Raw genomic sequence first — 12,611 nt, forward strand, 5'->3', positions numbered from 1 at the left:
ATCTACAGTACATATACTATACTGGTTAAAGACATACACTGTGTGCACATTATTAGGCAAGTGAGTATACTGACCAAATCATCATTTTTATGCATATTTTCCACCTCTAAGCTGTATAAACTTGAATGCTTAGTGGGTATAAGTATATCAGGTGATGTGTATTTGTGTAGTGAAGGAAGAGTGTGGCCTAAGGAGATAATACCCACATCAAAGTGTGCATAATTATTAGGAAGCTTCTTTTCGTCAGGCAAAATGGGCCAAAAAAGAGATTTAACTGATTTTACATCACCTACCGAATCAAAAAAAACAACAATCCATGATGACTAAGTATGCATCTTGCAGAAAGCAAACTACTGAAATTAGAAGGACAACAAAGTGTGGAAGAAAGAAATTACATAAAGCAAATGCATACTGTACATAATGCAAACCTAACTGACAAAGAACTCACAAAAGAAATTAATACATGTTTGTGTGCCTTCAAAGCATTGTTGATTTCCGATGACTGTCTAGTCCCTACAATTTTTTGCAAGGTTTTTTTTGCAAGTGGTTTGCCATTTTAGGGCCAAGAAAAACTGGCTCAAGGTCACCCAGTTGATTTTGCACCTAAGGTGGGACTAGAATTCATAGTTTCTGGGTTCCTAGCTCAGTTAGCTCACTTTATCTGAAAAGGACTCACCAAATAAATTAACACCTACATATCACGTAGACAAAATATTTCATTCCACATACACACCATATATGATAGTACCACCCCCGCCTCACTTTTTTTTCCCCTGAGTGATGATGCACAATTCAGGAGAAAAATAGAAGAAGTGCTAGACTATAGTCAGCTACCCACAACTTTATTTTCTAAGAATGATGATATATTATAATAAATAAACTAAAAAAATAAATCAAAAGAGACACAGGGGCCAGAAGGGATGCAACTTTATATACAGAATATACAGAATTCAACCATAAATTTGCAATTTATAATCATTCCCATATATCTTATTTCCATGACAAGTAGTTATGACTATGACAGTATGACTATGAAATATTAATGGAACTTTGTGTAGGATTCTGGTAAAGCTGGAAGGATTTTCCAACGAACACACACTGAGTCAAATTGTTCACACTTCTTTATTTAGCATGCGCATACACAGATTTGCTATTGTTCTGCCAATTATATCAAACAAGGGTAAAAGGATAGTTCAAATTATTATATTCTTTGAAGTGACCAGGAGAAATGTGAATGGACTCAATTGCATCAGTGATGGGTACGCCATAAGAAGATCTGAAACCAGGCTAGGGATAAATCATCTTGGAGAAAGTCCGTCTAGACTGTTAAAGATATATAGTTCGACAGTTTGAGACCCAAGTTCCGCAAGATGGAGTGAACTACCACCACTTGTTCCAGCTCCTACCAATCTAGCAGTCCAAAAGCATGAAAATGTAAGTAGATGAATAGGGAGCACATTTAAGGATGCAGGAAGATAAGCGTTCTGTGTTTTGCCATATGCTCTGTGCCACAGTGTGATGTTATGCTGGCCACATATCTGCAGAAATGTCTCCAGGCAACGCTTAAGAAATGGAGATGAGGACTGCTCCTAAAACTTCTGGGGACAACTTAACTGAATAGTCTGTCATAAGATGTGATATTCAAATTTTGGAAAACCAATTAGGCAAGTTCTATCAGGATAAAGGGATCATGAAGAGTTTGTATGCTAACCCTGCTTATGATTGCTGAATCTTATAACTTATGTAATTTATCTACTTGGTATGATATTAATATAACATAATATTATATATCGTTATATATGATATATATTATATAATCACATCTATCTATCTATCTATCTATCTATCTATCTATCTATCTATCTATCATCTATCTATCATCTATCTGATACAATATTAAATGATACCATAAAATGACCATTGGCTTACCTGAAGGGTCCTTTTCTGTGCACCGCGGGAGAGTCCAAGCAATGGGTTAATTCAGTCTGGTTGCCCTTGGATACTGAGGAACTTTTTTTTTCTCCCTTTAACCACACCTCCTCGTGTGATTATTGCCAGAATTAATTGCCGAAAAAGTCAATCTGTCGAAAGGATGGAGCGAAGGCGTCCAAGATGTCTTTAGTTGAAAAGAGGATAGAATCCCCGGGCCGAAGACCAGGGTGGGTTGGACTCTCCTGCGGTGCACAGAAAAGGACCCTTCAGGTAAGCCAATGGTCATTTTCCTGTGCACCGCTTGGAGAGTCCAAGCAATGGGACATACCCAAGTTATTGTCCGGTTGGGTGGGCAGAATCAGAGTCCCGGGATTCGGTCGAAGACACGACCCCTTGAAGCACCCTCCTGCCAAAGGACGCCTCAGCCGAGGCGTAAATGTCCAGTTTGTAATGACGGATGAAGGGCGACGGGGAGGACCACGTAGCCGCCTTACAAATGTCTAGGATTGATGCCTGGGTGGCCCAGGCCGCCGTGGTAGCCGCGCTGCGAGTGGAGTGTGCAGTGATGCCTTGTGGCACCGACCTGGACTGGCTTTCGTAGGCCAGGGCGATGCAGGCGCGCAGCCACCTGCCAACAGTGGAAGAGGAGACTTTCTTGCCCAGGGAACCTGGATGAAATGACACGAATAAGGACTCCGACTTCCGAAATTCGGAGGTGCGGGCGATGTATGTTTTCAGCGCCCTTCTCACGTCCAACATGTGCCACTGTCGTTCCCTGGGATGTGATGGTCGCGGACAGAAATCAGGAATTACAATTTCTTGCGTTCTATGGAACCAAGTATTAACCTTTGGAATAAAGGTAGGGTCCAGTCTCAACACCACCCTGTCTGGGTGAACAGTACATAGGTCCTGGCGAACCGACAGGGCTGCCAGTTCTGATATACAACGAGCTGACGTCACGGTGATGAGGAATGCCGTCTTGAGTGTAAGATGACGTAGTGACGTAGTGCTGAGAGGCTCGAAGGGTGGAGCGGTGAGCGCCTGCAGAACCACGGACAGCTGCCAGGTGGGGTAACGATGGACCGTGGGAGGTCGTAAGTTACAAGCTCCTTTGAGAAAGGAACGGACCCTGGGCACCTTGCTAAGGGGCAAGACCGGGTCACCGGCCCAAACGGTGGAGAGGGCCGCCACCTGTCGTCGAAGGGTATTTGGAGCGAGGCCCTTGGCAAGACCCCCTTGTAGGAAGTCCAGGACGCGGGAGACCGGAGCCGTCACCGGGTCTAAACGTAAGGCGTCGCACCATTTGGCGAAGGAAGCCCACGAGGCATCGTAGATTCGAGTGGTTGACGGTCGCCTAGCTGCCTGAATGGTGTGTATTACCTCCCCTGAGAAGCCCTCGCGCATCAGCTGGTCCCCCTCAAGTGCTAGACGGCCAATTGGAGCCATTGGGGCTCTGGATGAGTTACGGCCCCCTGGCTGAGGGAGACTTGGTCTGGAGGAATCTTCCACGGAGGTGACAGGGAGAGGCTGACCAGGTCGGCGAACCACGAACGACGGGGCCAGTGCGGGGCCACGAGGAGTACCTCCGCCTCCTCCGTGATGATCTTGTGGATGACTTGTGGAATCAGGGGCAGAGGAGGAAAGGCATAAAGTAGGCCCCGGGGCCAAGGGGAGCGAAGGGCATCCGTCCCTTCCGCCCCCGGGGACTGGAAGCGGGAGAAATAGCGGTGAAGTTGAGCATTTTCCCTGGATGCGAATAGGTCGACCGCGGGAGTGCCGAACCTGCGGGACAGCTGGCGAAACAGAGCCGGATCCAGTTTCCACTCTGCCGGGTCTATGGTGGTCCTGCTCAGCCAGTCCGAAATATGGTCGGAACGAAGAGAAGCCAGATGCTTCTCCGCCCAGCGCCCCAGGGATTCCGCTTCCTTCATCAATGTCTTGGATCTGGTGCCCCCCTGGCGGTTTATGTGGGCCTTGGTGGCCACATTGTCCGTCATCAATAGGACATGTTGATGGTGAATGTCCTGGCGAAAATGTCGGAGTGCCAGGCGGGCCGCACGCAGTTCCAGAAGATTGATGCTGCAGGAGCTCTCTGCGAGTGACCATTTGCCTTGCACCACTAGATGACCCATGTGTGCCCCCCAGCCGGCAAGGCTTGCGTCTGTGGTGACCACTAACCGGTTGGGCTCCTTGAACAGGTGGCCCTTGAGGAGTGCAGGGGACGTCCACCACCGGAGCGATCTCTTCACTGCTGGGGGAACGCTCACCAGTCGATTCGAGTTGCTCCTTGAGGCCCTCTGGTGAGGAAGGAGGAGCCATTGGAGAGCTCTGGAGTGGAGGCGAGCCCATGGGACGATCGAGATGGAAGAGATCATTTTTCCCAACAGCTGTGACAGGAGGACGATCGGTACCTGTCTCGCGAGCATCACCTTGCGGGTCATGGCCACTAAGCTGTCTAGCCTGTCCTGGGATAGGAAGACACTGCACAGGGAAGTGTCTATGACCGCCCCCAGGTGGATAAGTCTGGTGGTGGGAACCAGATGTCTTTTCTTCAGATTTAGGGAAAAACCGTGGCTCCTCAGGGTTCTCATTGTGATGCGGAGGTCCCGCAAGGCCTGCTGCCTGGATGACGACTGGATCAGGATGTCGTCCAGGTAGCACTGGAGCCTTATGGGTCTGCGCCTCAGTTGGGCTGCTACAACTGCCAGGACCTTGGTGAAGGTCCTGGGGGCCGACGACAGGCCGAAGGGGAGGGCCCGGTATTGAAAATGCCTGCCGGCATAAAAGAAGCGCAGGAACCTCCTGTGCTGGGGACGGATGGGGATGTGTAGGTAAGCCTCCTTGAGGTCGATAGAGGTAAGGAGGTCTCCCTGACGGATCCCCGACAGGATGGACTGGAGGGACTGCATCTTGAACCTCCGGTAGGCAATGTGCCTGTTGAGGTTCTTTAGGTCCAAGATGGCCCTCCAGCCCCCCGAGTTCTTCGGTACCAGGAAGAGGATGGAGTAGAACCCCCTCCCCTCCTGGTCGGGAGGGACCTGCTCTATCGCGTCTATCTCCAGGAAATGAAGAATCTCCTGGTTCATAAGCTCCCTCTTCAGAGGACAGGAAGGAGTGGGGCACCGGATGAAGTTCCGGGGAGGGGGGGATAGGAATTCTAGGGATAGGCCCTCCCTCACAATCTGGAGGACCCAGGCGTCCTCCGTGGTCTGGGCCCAATGGTGGGCGAATAGCTGGAGGCGCCCCCCTATGGGTGACGGGCCCGGGCAGTCACTTAGATTTGCGGAAGGGCCTGTTAGAGGCACCTCCGCGGTTGGATTTACGGAAGCCGAATTGTTGTCTACCTCTGTCCTTAAAGGAGGACCTGTCCTGGAACCTGTCCCCTGACTGACCGGCCGGTCGGTAGGACGGGGAGAAGGAAGTAGAGGTAGAGGGTTCAGAGGCACGAAAGGGCTGCCTCCTGGGGTATGGAGCGGACTTGCGGTCCTGCTTCTTAGTGGTGGAAGGTAAAATCTTTCTTTTATCTTTGGATTCAATGAGGAGAGGCTCAAGCGCCTCCCCAAATAATTTGGCGCCCTTAAAGGGGGCTGAGGCCAGCTTCCATTTATGCTTCTGGTCCGCCTGCCAGTGGCGGAGCCAGAGCAGGCGGCGTGAGGTGACGTTGGCCGCCAAGGCTCTAGAAGCAAATTTAGAGGCGTTAAGGGATGCGTCCGCCGCATATTGGGAGGCCGCAATAATTTTTGAAATATCCTGGCGGAGGCGCAAGTCTCCTGCCGGGAGTTTGGCCAACAGTTCCCTTAGCCATATAGCGGAGGCCCTGTTAAAAAAGGAGGCGGAAGAGGAGGCTTTGATGGCCCAGGCAGCCGCCAGGTGGGCCTTATGGCATACCCTCTCCGCCTTCTTATCCTCCGCCTTGAGCCCATCCAGCAGTTCTGCTGGAAGGGAGGAGTTGGAGGTGAGGGCAGTGATAGGTGGTTCCACGGCTGGGAGAACCAAAAGGTCTTCCAAGGTGGGGTCCATAGAGTAAAGTTTCTTGTCTGCCCCGCTGGGGGAAGACAAGGTGGCTGGTTCGGCCCACTGGCGTTGGATTACGTCCAGGAATAAGCCTGGAACCGGGACCAGCTCTTGTTGGGGGGCCGGGACGTCGAACATGGCCGCATTGGGGTTTTCGGGAACAGCCTCGGTCGAAGGTTGGACCGGCTTGGGTTTAATCCCTACCCTGGTAGCTAGTTTGGCCTTACGGAGAATGGACTTAAAGAGAGTAGGTTTGAAAAGTCCGGAAAAGGAAGGGGTGTCCGGGGGGAGGCCCTCGTCTTCAGATAGCTCCAGGCCGTCCTGGTCAGCGTCCTCGATGGCGGAGGTTTCGCTGACCACGGATGACTCAAGGGACGGATGGCGGGCACGCTTGGCTGGAGGAGGGGCCGCCGGGCCGCGGGGAGTGGTCCCTGGCCCCGAAGGGGGAGGGGAGCGCTTTTGGAGGCCCTCAGCAATGCCTCTGGCGATAGCACGATCGACCAAGGCCTGCACGCGCGGTGACAGCTCTGACTCCTGATCAGAGTCTGATTCCGGGTCCCCGGGGTCCTGGAGATGGTAGTGGGAGCCCCCAGCCGGGGGAGCCTTGGTGTGACCCTCTGGGACTGGGTCCTGTTCATATGACCAGGACGGGGCCGGAGAAACTGGTTCCACCAGTGATCTGTCCAGGGACAGATCCTGAGACTCCACCTCCTCATTCAGCATCGCCAAGATATCACCTCTGGATGGGGGAACGGGGACCACCTCTGGGGGGGACCCTGTCCCAGCCTGGCGCCGGGCCTTCTCAAATTGTTTATCAAGGGCCCACTGGCGCCTCTCAGCATCCTTGGTCTCGGCTGCAGGCGGGGCCTTGACAGGGTGCTTATTGGTGTCCCCTGAGACGCCCTTGCCCACACTCCCACCCCTACTGGAAGGGGGATCCTTGCTAGGGGCCTGAGAGGGGCCGGATCTAGCCTCAAGGGAACCTGATGGAGGGGGCAGCTCCATGCCAATGACCGCACAAGGATGATGCAGAAAAACACAGGCAAGCGGGTAGGCTGCAGCAGAATTCGACTGGCTACACTGAAAGGCATAAAAAAAGACAATCATGATTAATAATACAGGTATAGGAAAAATTAATAAAACCATTTCAGCCTAACACTAGTAGCCAAATGAGAGGAGGACACCCAGGAGGTTGAGCTATGAGGTGGGCCCGCAGCTCAGGCTGCAGTAACCCCTGCAGGAGAGACAGGGAAGTCAGTAGGCCAGGAGACTAGAGGCTTTAAAAAATGGGGAAGGCCTGGCCAGATCTTAAGGATAGAGAAAAATTCTTCCCTGTGCCGGTGCAAAGGACACGTGGTGGTCAAATTACCAGCGCCGCTGATGTCCAGTGAGTGGTGGCCAAGGGTCCGCTGGGCGGGCCCGGCGAGGCCCTGTAGCCACCAGGCGGCCTCCTGCATGAGCGTGGCTGAGCGGCAGAGGCCTAGAAATAAAGGCGCGAACTTTTCGCGCCTAAAAATGGCCGCCGCAACAGCAAGGAGCTGGGCGGAGAGGAAAGCGGCAGCCAGGATCAATCCGGGCCGCTCGTTGCTCCGCGGCGGCTGAGGGGTGGAAAAAAACGCAGGGAAGTCAAAAAACGAAAAAACTAGGCCGGAAAATAACAACCGGGGAGGGAACCGAGCCAAAAAAAAAAGAGAAAAAAACCCCCTCGCCGCTGCTGCCGCGCTCTGGGAGCAAGCGGCAAGTTTCCAAGCCTGCACGAGTGCGAGGCTGTGGAGAAAAAACCTCCCCCACACACGCTTACCTCCTGGCCTCCGAGATAACTTGATGTTGATTGCAGAAGAACAAAAGGCAAGGAGAAAAGTTCGTTTTAAAGAGGAAAAGGTTTTCCAAAATTTTAGGAGAGTCCAAGCCAAGGATTAATAGCCTGAACTCAAATATGCATCTGATCTGGGCACTGAGGAAATTAATTCTGGCAATAATCACATGAGGAGGTGTGGTTAAAGGGAGAAAAAAAAAGTTCCTCAGTATCCAAGGGCAACCAGACTGAATTAACCCATTGCTTGGACTCTCCAAGCGGTGCACAGGAAAATATATTAATCTACTTGATATAGAAACCAAAACACTTTTTCAATTAACTTGTCAGCTATCAAAACCCTTTCCAAGGTAGTTTTTGGAGATCAGGTAACTACATATTTGTATCATAACCTAGAAACAACAGTGTGTATGTTCTTAAGTGTTTCCCAAAATAGCTTTCTTACACTAATAAGGCACATGGATAGTAAGTAAATAAGTATTAACATGAATAATCACACTAAAGCTTGAAACTAATATGGTAGCAATATAATATATCATTGATGAATCATTCATATTACTGGCATGAGAAAATGGACCACAGAGGACAATGTATACATTCATAAAGGAGATTTGTGCTAATTGCCTACCTTGTCTGGTATATTCATCAGATTCCCTGGGGACTAAATCTTTTACCCGATTTCCATACAAGAGTCTGGAAGAATCATGATCAAAAGCTTTCAAGGTTTCACTTGAACTGTAGGACTTCTGAGTTGGCACTCTGCATTCTTCATTTTCTGTGGAAGAATTTGTATAACGCCTTTCCTTGTCTCTTCTGCTCTTTGTCAGGGAGCAATAAGGTCTGCGTTCTTTCACATCCATGCTTCATTCCTTCTGTATGCACGTCAGATAATACCACCTGGAATTCTTCTATACATTCAATTATTCACCTGGAACAGAATTGAAGAGAGTATATGTTGGAAACAGATTCTATATTATGTGTGTTCTATCAACTCACATGTGCATTATAAGTTTATTCCTTCTTTCCATAAACAAATACCATCATGAAGGAGAAATGGGACTCCCTTTCAATTTCCAACTTTTAAAGCTATCAGAATCTAGAGATTTGTGCAAATTTCAGATATATAAACCCTTACACAATACCAATTATATTTTATGTATTTATTCTAGTTGAAGTTCTTCTCCAGTCTGTGTGAATGCCACATCAAATATATTATGTTGTCTGAATCTTCTAAACTGGTAATAACTTCATTCCTTTCCCTGTGTTTTAGTTAGGCTCAACAAAGATTCTAATGTAACATTTGGTTCCCTTACAGTTTAGGAGAAAGTTATTCCTATTTTTGGGTTTAATCATGAAATATGATTACACACACACATATTTATGTACTATTTTGTTAGTTCTTAGCTTTAATTTAAAAATAGTTTTTGCTTTCAGTCAGGTATAGTAAATATTCTAGATAAATTTTATGTGTAGAAACGTAATACTGTAGAAACAATATTAGGAAAACTGTGATGAATTAATCTACATATACACTGTGTGCACAATTATTAAGCAAGTGAATATTTTGACTATATCCTTTTTATGCATATTTTCTACCTCCAAGCCTGTATAAACTTGAATACGTAGTAGATATCAGGTAATGCATATTTGTGTAATGAGGGAGGGTATATCAAGGTGTGCATAATTATTAGGCAGCTTCATTTCCTCAGACAAAATGGGCCAAAAAAGATTTAACTTACTCTAAAAAGTCAAAAATTGTAAAAAGTCTTTCAGAGGGATGCAGCACTCTTGAAATTGCTAAGATATTGGGGCATGATCACAGAACCATCAAACATTTTGTTGCAAATAGTCAACAGGATTGCAAGAAATGGGTTGAGAAAAAAGGACACACATTAACTGCCAAAGATTTGAGAAGAATCAAACATGAAGCTACTAGGAACCCATTATCCTCTAGTGTTGTCATATTCCAGAACTGCACCCTACCTGGTGTGCCCAGAAGTACAAGATGTTCAGTGCTCAGAGACGTGGCCAAGTAAGGAAGGCTGAAAGTCAACCACCACTGAACAAAACACATATGTTGAAACAGCAAGACTGGGCCAAGAAATATCTGAAGACAGATTTTTCAAAGATTTTATGGACTGATGAGATGAGAGTGACTTTTGACAGATCAGATGGATAGGCCCGGGGCTGGATCAGTAACAGGCACAGAGCTCCACTTTGACTCAGATGCCAGCAAGGTAGAGGTGGGGTACTGGTATCGGCTGGTATTATTAAGAATGAGCTAGTTGGACCTTTTGGATTGAAGATGGACTCAATATCAACTACTCAATCTACTGCCAGACACTATCTTCAAGGGTTGGTACAGGAAAAAGTCCATCACATGCATTGAAGTACTCCACTGTGTGGCTAGCTCGTAAACTTTTTAAAGATGAAAGAATGACATGGCCCTCTTCTTCGCTTTATCTAAAACCTATTGAGAACTTGTGGGCCCTTCTTAAATGGGAGATTTATGGTGAAGGAAAACAGTACATCTCTCTGAACAGTGTCTGGGAGGCAGTGATTGCTGTTATGCAAAAAATTGATGGTCAACAGATCAAGAAACTGGAACACTCCATGAATGAAAGGCATATGACTGTTATTGAAAGGAAGCATGATTATATTGGTCACTGTTTTTTTTTAATGTCATAAATGTTTATTTGTAGTTTATTTTGAGTTGTTTGTTTATTGTTCTCAAATAATAAATGAATGAGATTGGCAAGTTTTCATTTTTCATTTGGTTGCATAATAATATTGCACATTAATAGTTGCCCAATAATTGTACAAACACATATATTATCCTAAGAAAGCCAAAACCTTACTTTCTTAATTATTCAGGTTTGAGGTTTATTAACATTTTGGATTGACCAAGAACATTGTACTTGTTCAATAACAAAATTAATCCTCCAAAATACAACCTGCCTAATAATTGTGCACACACTGCATGTCTTCTGGGTTTAGTTGATTTCTCTTATGTGACCACTCTTTCTTTGACAGATCTGTATTCATAAAATCCTTTATTTGCTATTTAATAGTACTTTCTCATCTGCAACTGAAAATTCTTCATGGTTTAATTATGAATAATTCCTGATTTCTTTCTCACAGAAATCAATGAATTCACATACATCAATGTTTTTACGGTTAAAACCTCTTCAAGATAAGAATGACTAGTTAAAAATTGCAAGCTATTTCACAGGAGTAATTCGAATAGCTTTAAGAATTCAGGTACAGTAGAACCTCTGGTCATGACCATAATTTGTTCTATAACTTTGGTTGCAAACTGATTTGGTCATGACCCGAACCTAATTTTGGAAACTTGGCATTTACAAAAAAAAAATTGTGCGGAGTGGGAAATTGGCCACAAAAAGAAATATTGTGAATTTTTTGGTCAGAACCTGATTTGATCATGGTCAGAAGCGTTTGTGAACAGAAGTTCTACTGTATTATAATCAAAAGGCTAATTTCTTGCAAAGCAGATTTTCAAATAAAGCAATGAAGACAATTCCTGGGAAGATTAGAGATGTGAAAAAGTAAGTACACTCCATGTAAAGTTTTTTTTAAATTTTTTAACACACCAATATTTTATTTTTTGAGTAAACTATAAATGTACTGTAATTGAACTAAAATTGAAAAGTTGACAGCATCTTGATGGGATTTAGATCTGTGCTTTAATTTGACCATTCCAGAGCCCACATTCCCCCCCCCCAAGAAAACACAGTATCAGGGTTATCAACCCAGATGGGCACCACGTTCCTCAGCAGGCGCACAAGAGGTGGCCAGCACGCAGAGGCCAATGGTGTCTGGCAGCAGCCCCAGCCCAGCGCACGCTGGGGCTGCACAGTCCACAAAGCGCAGGTGAGTTGATTAGCTGTCCCAGCAGCAGACTGAGGCAGAAGTGTGGGGAGAAGCATGCGATCTAGATACGGTATGCCACATGGCCACCTGTGCACTTGGCCCCTGCTGTCCAATGTCATCTTCAAGTTTCACCACAGCCATGAGGATGAGAATCCCATGGCCACTCCTGTCCATCTCTTTGCTTGCGTATGGGGTGATGGGGCACGCAGCCACTTGATGAATCTGGCTCGTATGCCTTCCCCCACACCTCTGCCTCTGCCTCAACTACACTGTGCAGACTGCACAGCTTGAAAGCACCAGCCAAGGGACTAGTGGTCTACAGCTCCTGCCAGACGTCATCAGCCCTCGTGTGCTCGCCGTCCCCTGTGCTGGCCACACCAGTCCCCAAGGCTAATGATGATCTTAACTGGAGTTTATTTTTAAGATAGGCTTATATTAGGAGCATTCTAAAATCATACTAGGGCTTATTTTCTGGTTGAGTCTTATTTTCAGGGAAGCACAGTAATAAATTTCCTGAAAAGTTTAGGGTCATTGTCATGTTGCAAGATCCACTGTTAGCTGAGTTTCAATGTTCTGAAAAATGGTTCCACAATATCATCAGGCACCTTTTGATATAATGAAGTATTCCTAGTGAAATCTATAGTGGTGAGTTGCCCAGGAAGAAGCAGCGAAGCAGCCTGAAATCATAATATTTTCACTATGCTTTACAATTAGTATCAGGTTCTTTAGATACATGCTGACTTGGTTTTCATCTAACAAGTCTTCTGGTACTATTGACAAATTATATTTGTGTTGCCTGTCCAAAGCACATTGCCTAGATGTTCATGAGCATCTTATTTTACATTTTTATAAAATATAATTGTAGTTATATTAAAGAATGAATTATGTTCCCTGCATTGTAAGAAAGTTTAAGAAAATAGGAAAAAATACTAAAGTAGTATTCAAATTATACAGGCTATAC

General features: G+C 46.4%; 1 protein-coding gene across 15 annotated transcripts in view; it reads right to left on the reverse strand.

Moving 5' to 3' along the window:
• TENM3 (teneurin transmembrane protein 3) overlaps nt 1–12,611 on the reverse strand; it is a 1,436,054-nt gene that overhangs the window by 355,354 nt on the left and 1,068,089 nt on the right. For all 15 annotated transcript variants that reach the window (XM_081959126.1, XM_081959141.1, XM_081959139.1 and 12 more), the window contains one exon: nt 8,388–8,687. In XM_081959126.1, the coding sequence (XP_081815252.1) occupies nt 8,388–8,619 (232 nt within the window). In that variant the 5' untranslated portion in view covers nt 8,620–8,687. The remainder of the gene's footprint in view (nt 1–8,387; nt 8,688–12,611) is intronic.

Source organism: Natrix helvetica (genome assembly GCF_964273705.1).
Source record: "Natrix helvetica genome assembly, chromosome: 7".
In the NCBI taxonomy this organism is placed as follows: Eukaryota; Metazoa; Chordata; class Lepidosauria; order Squamata; family Natricidae; genus Natrix; species Natrix helvetica.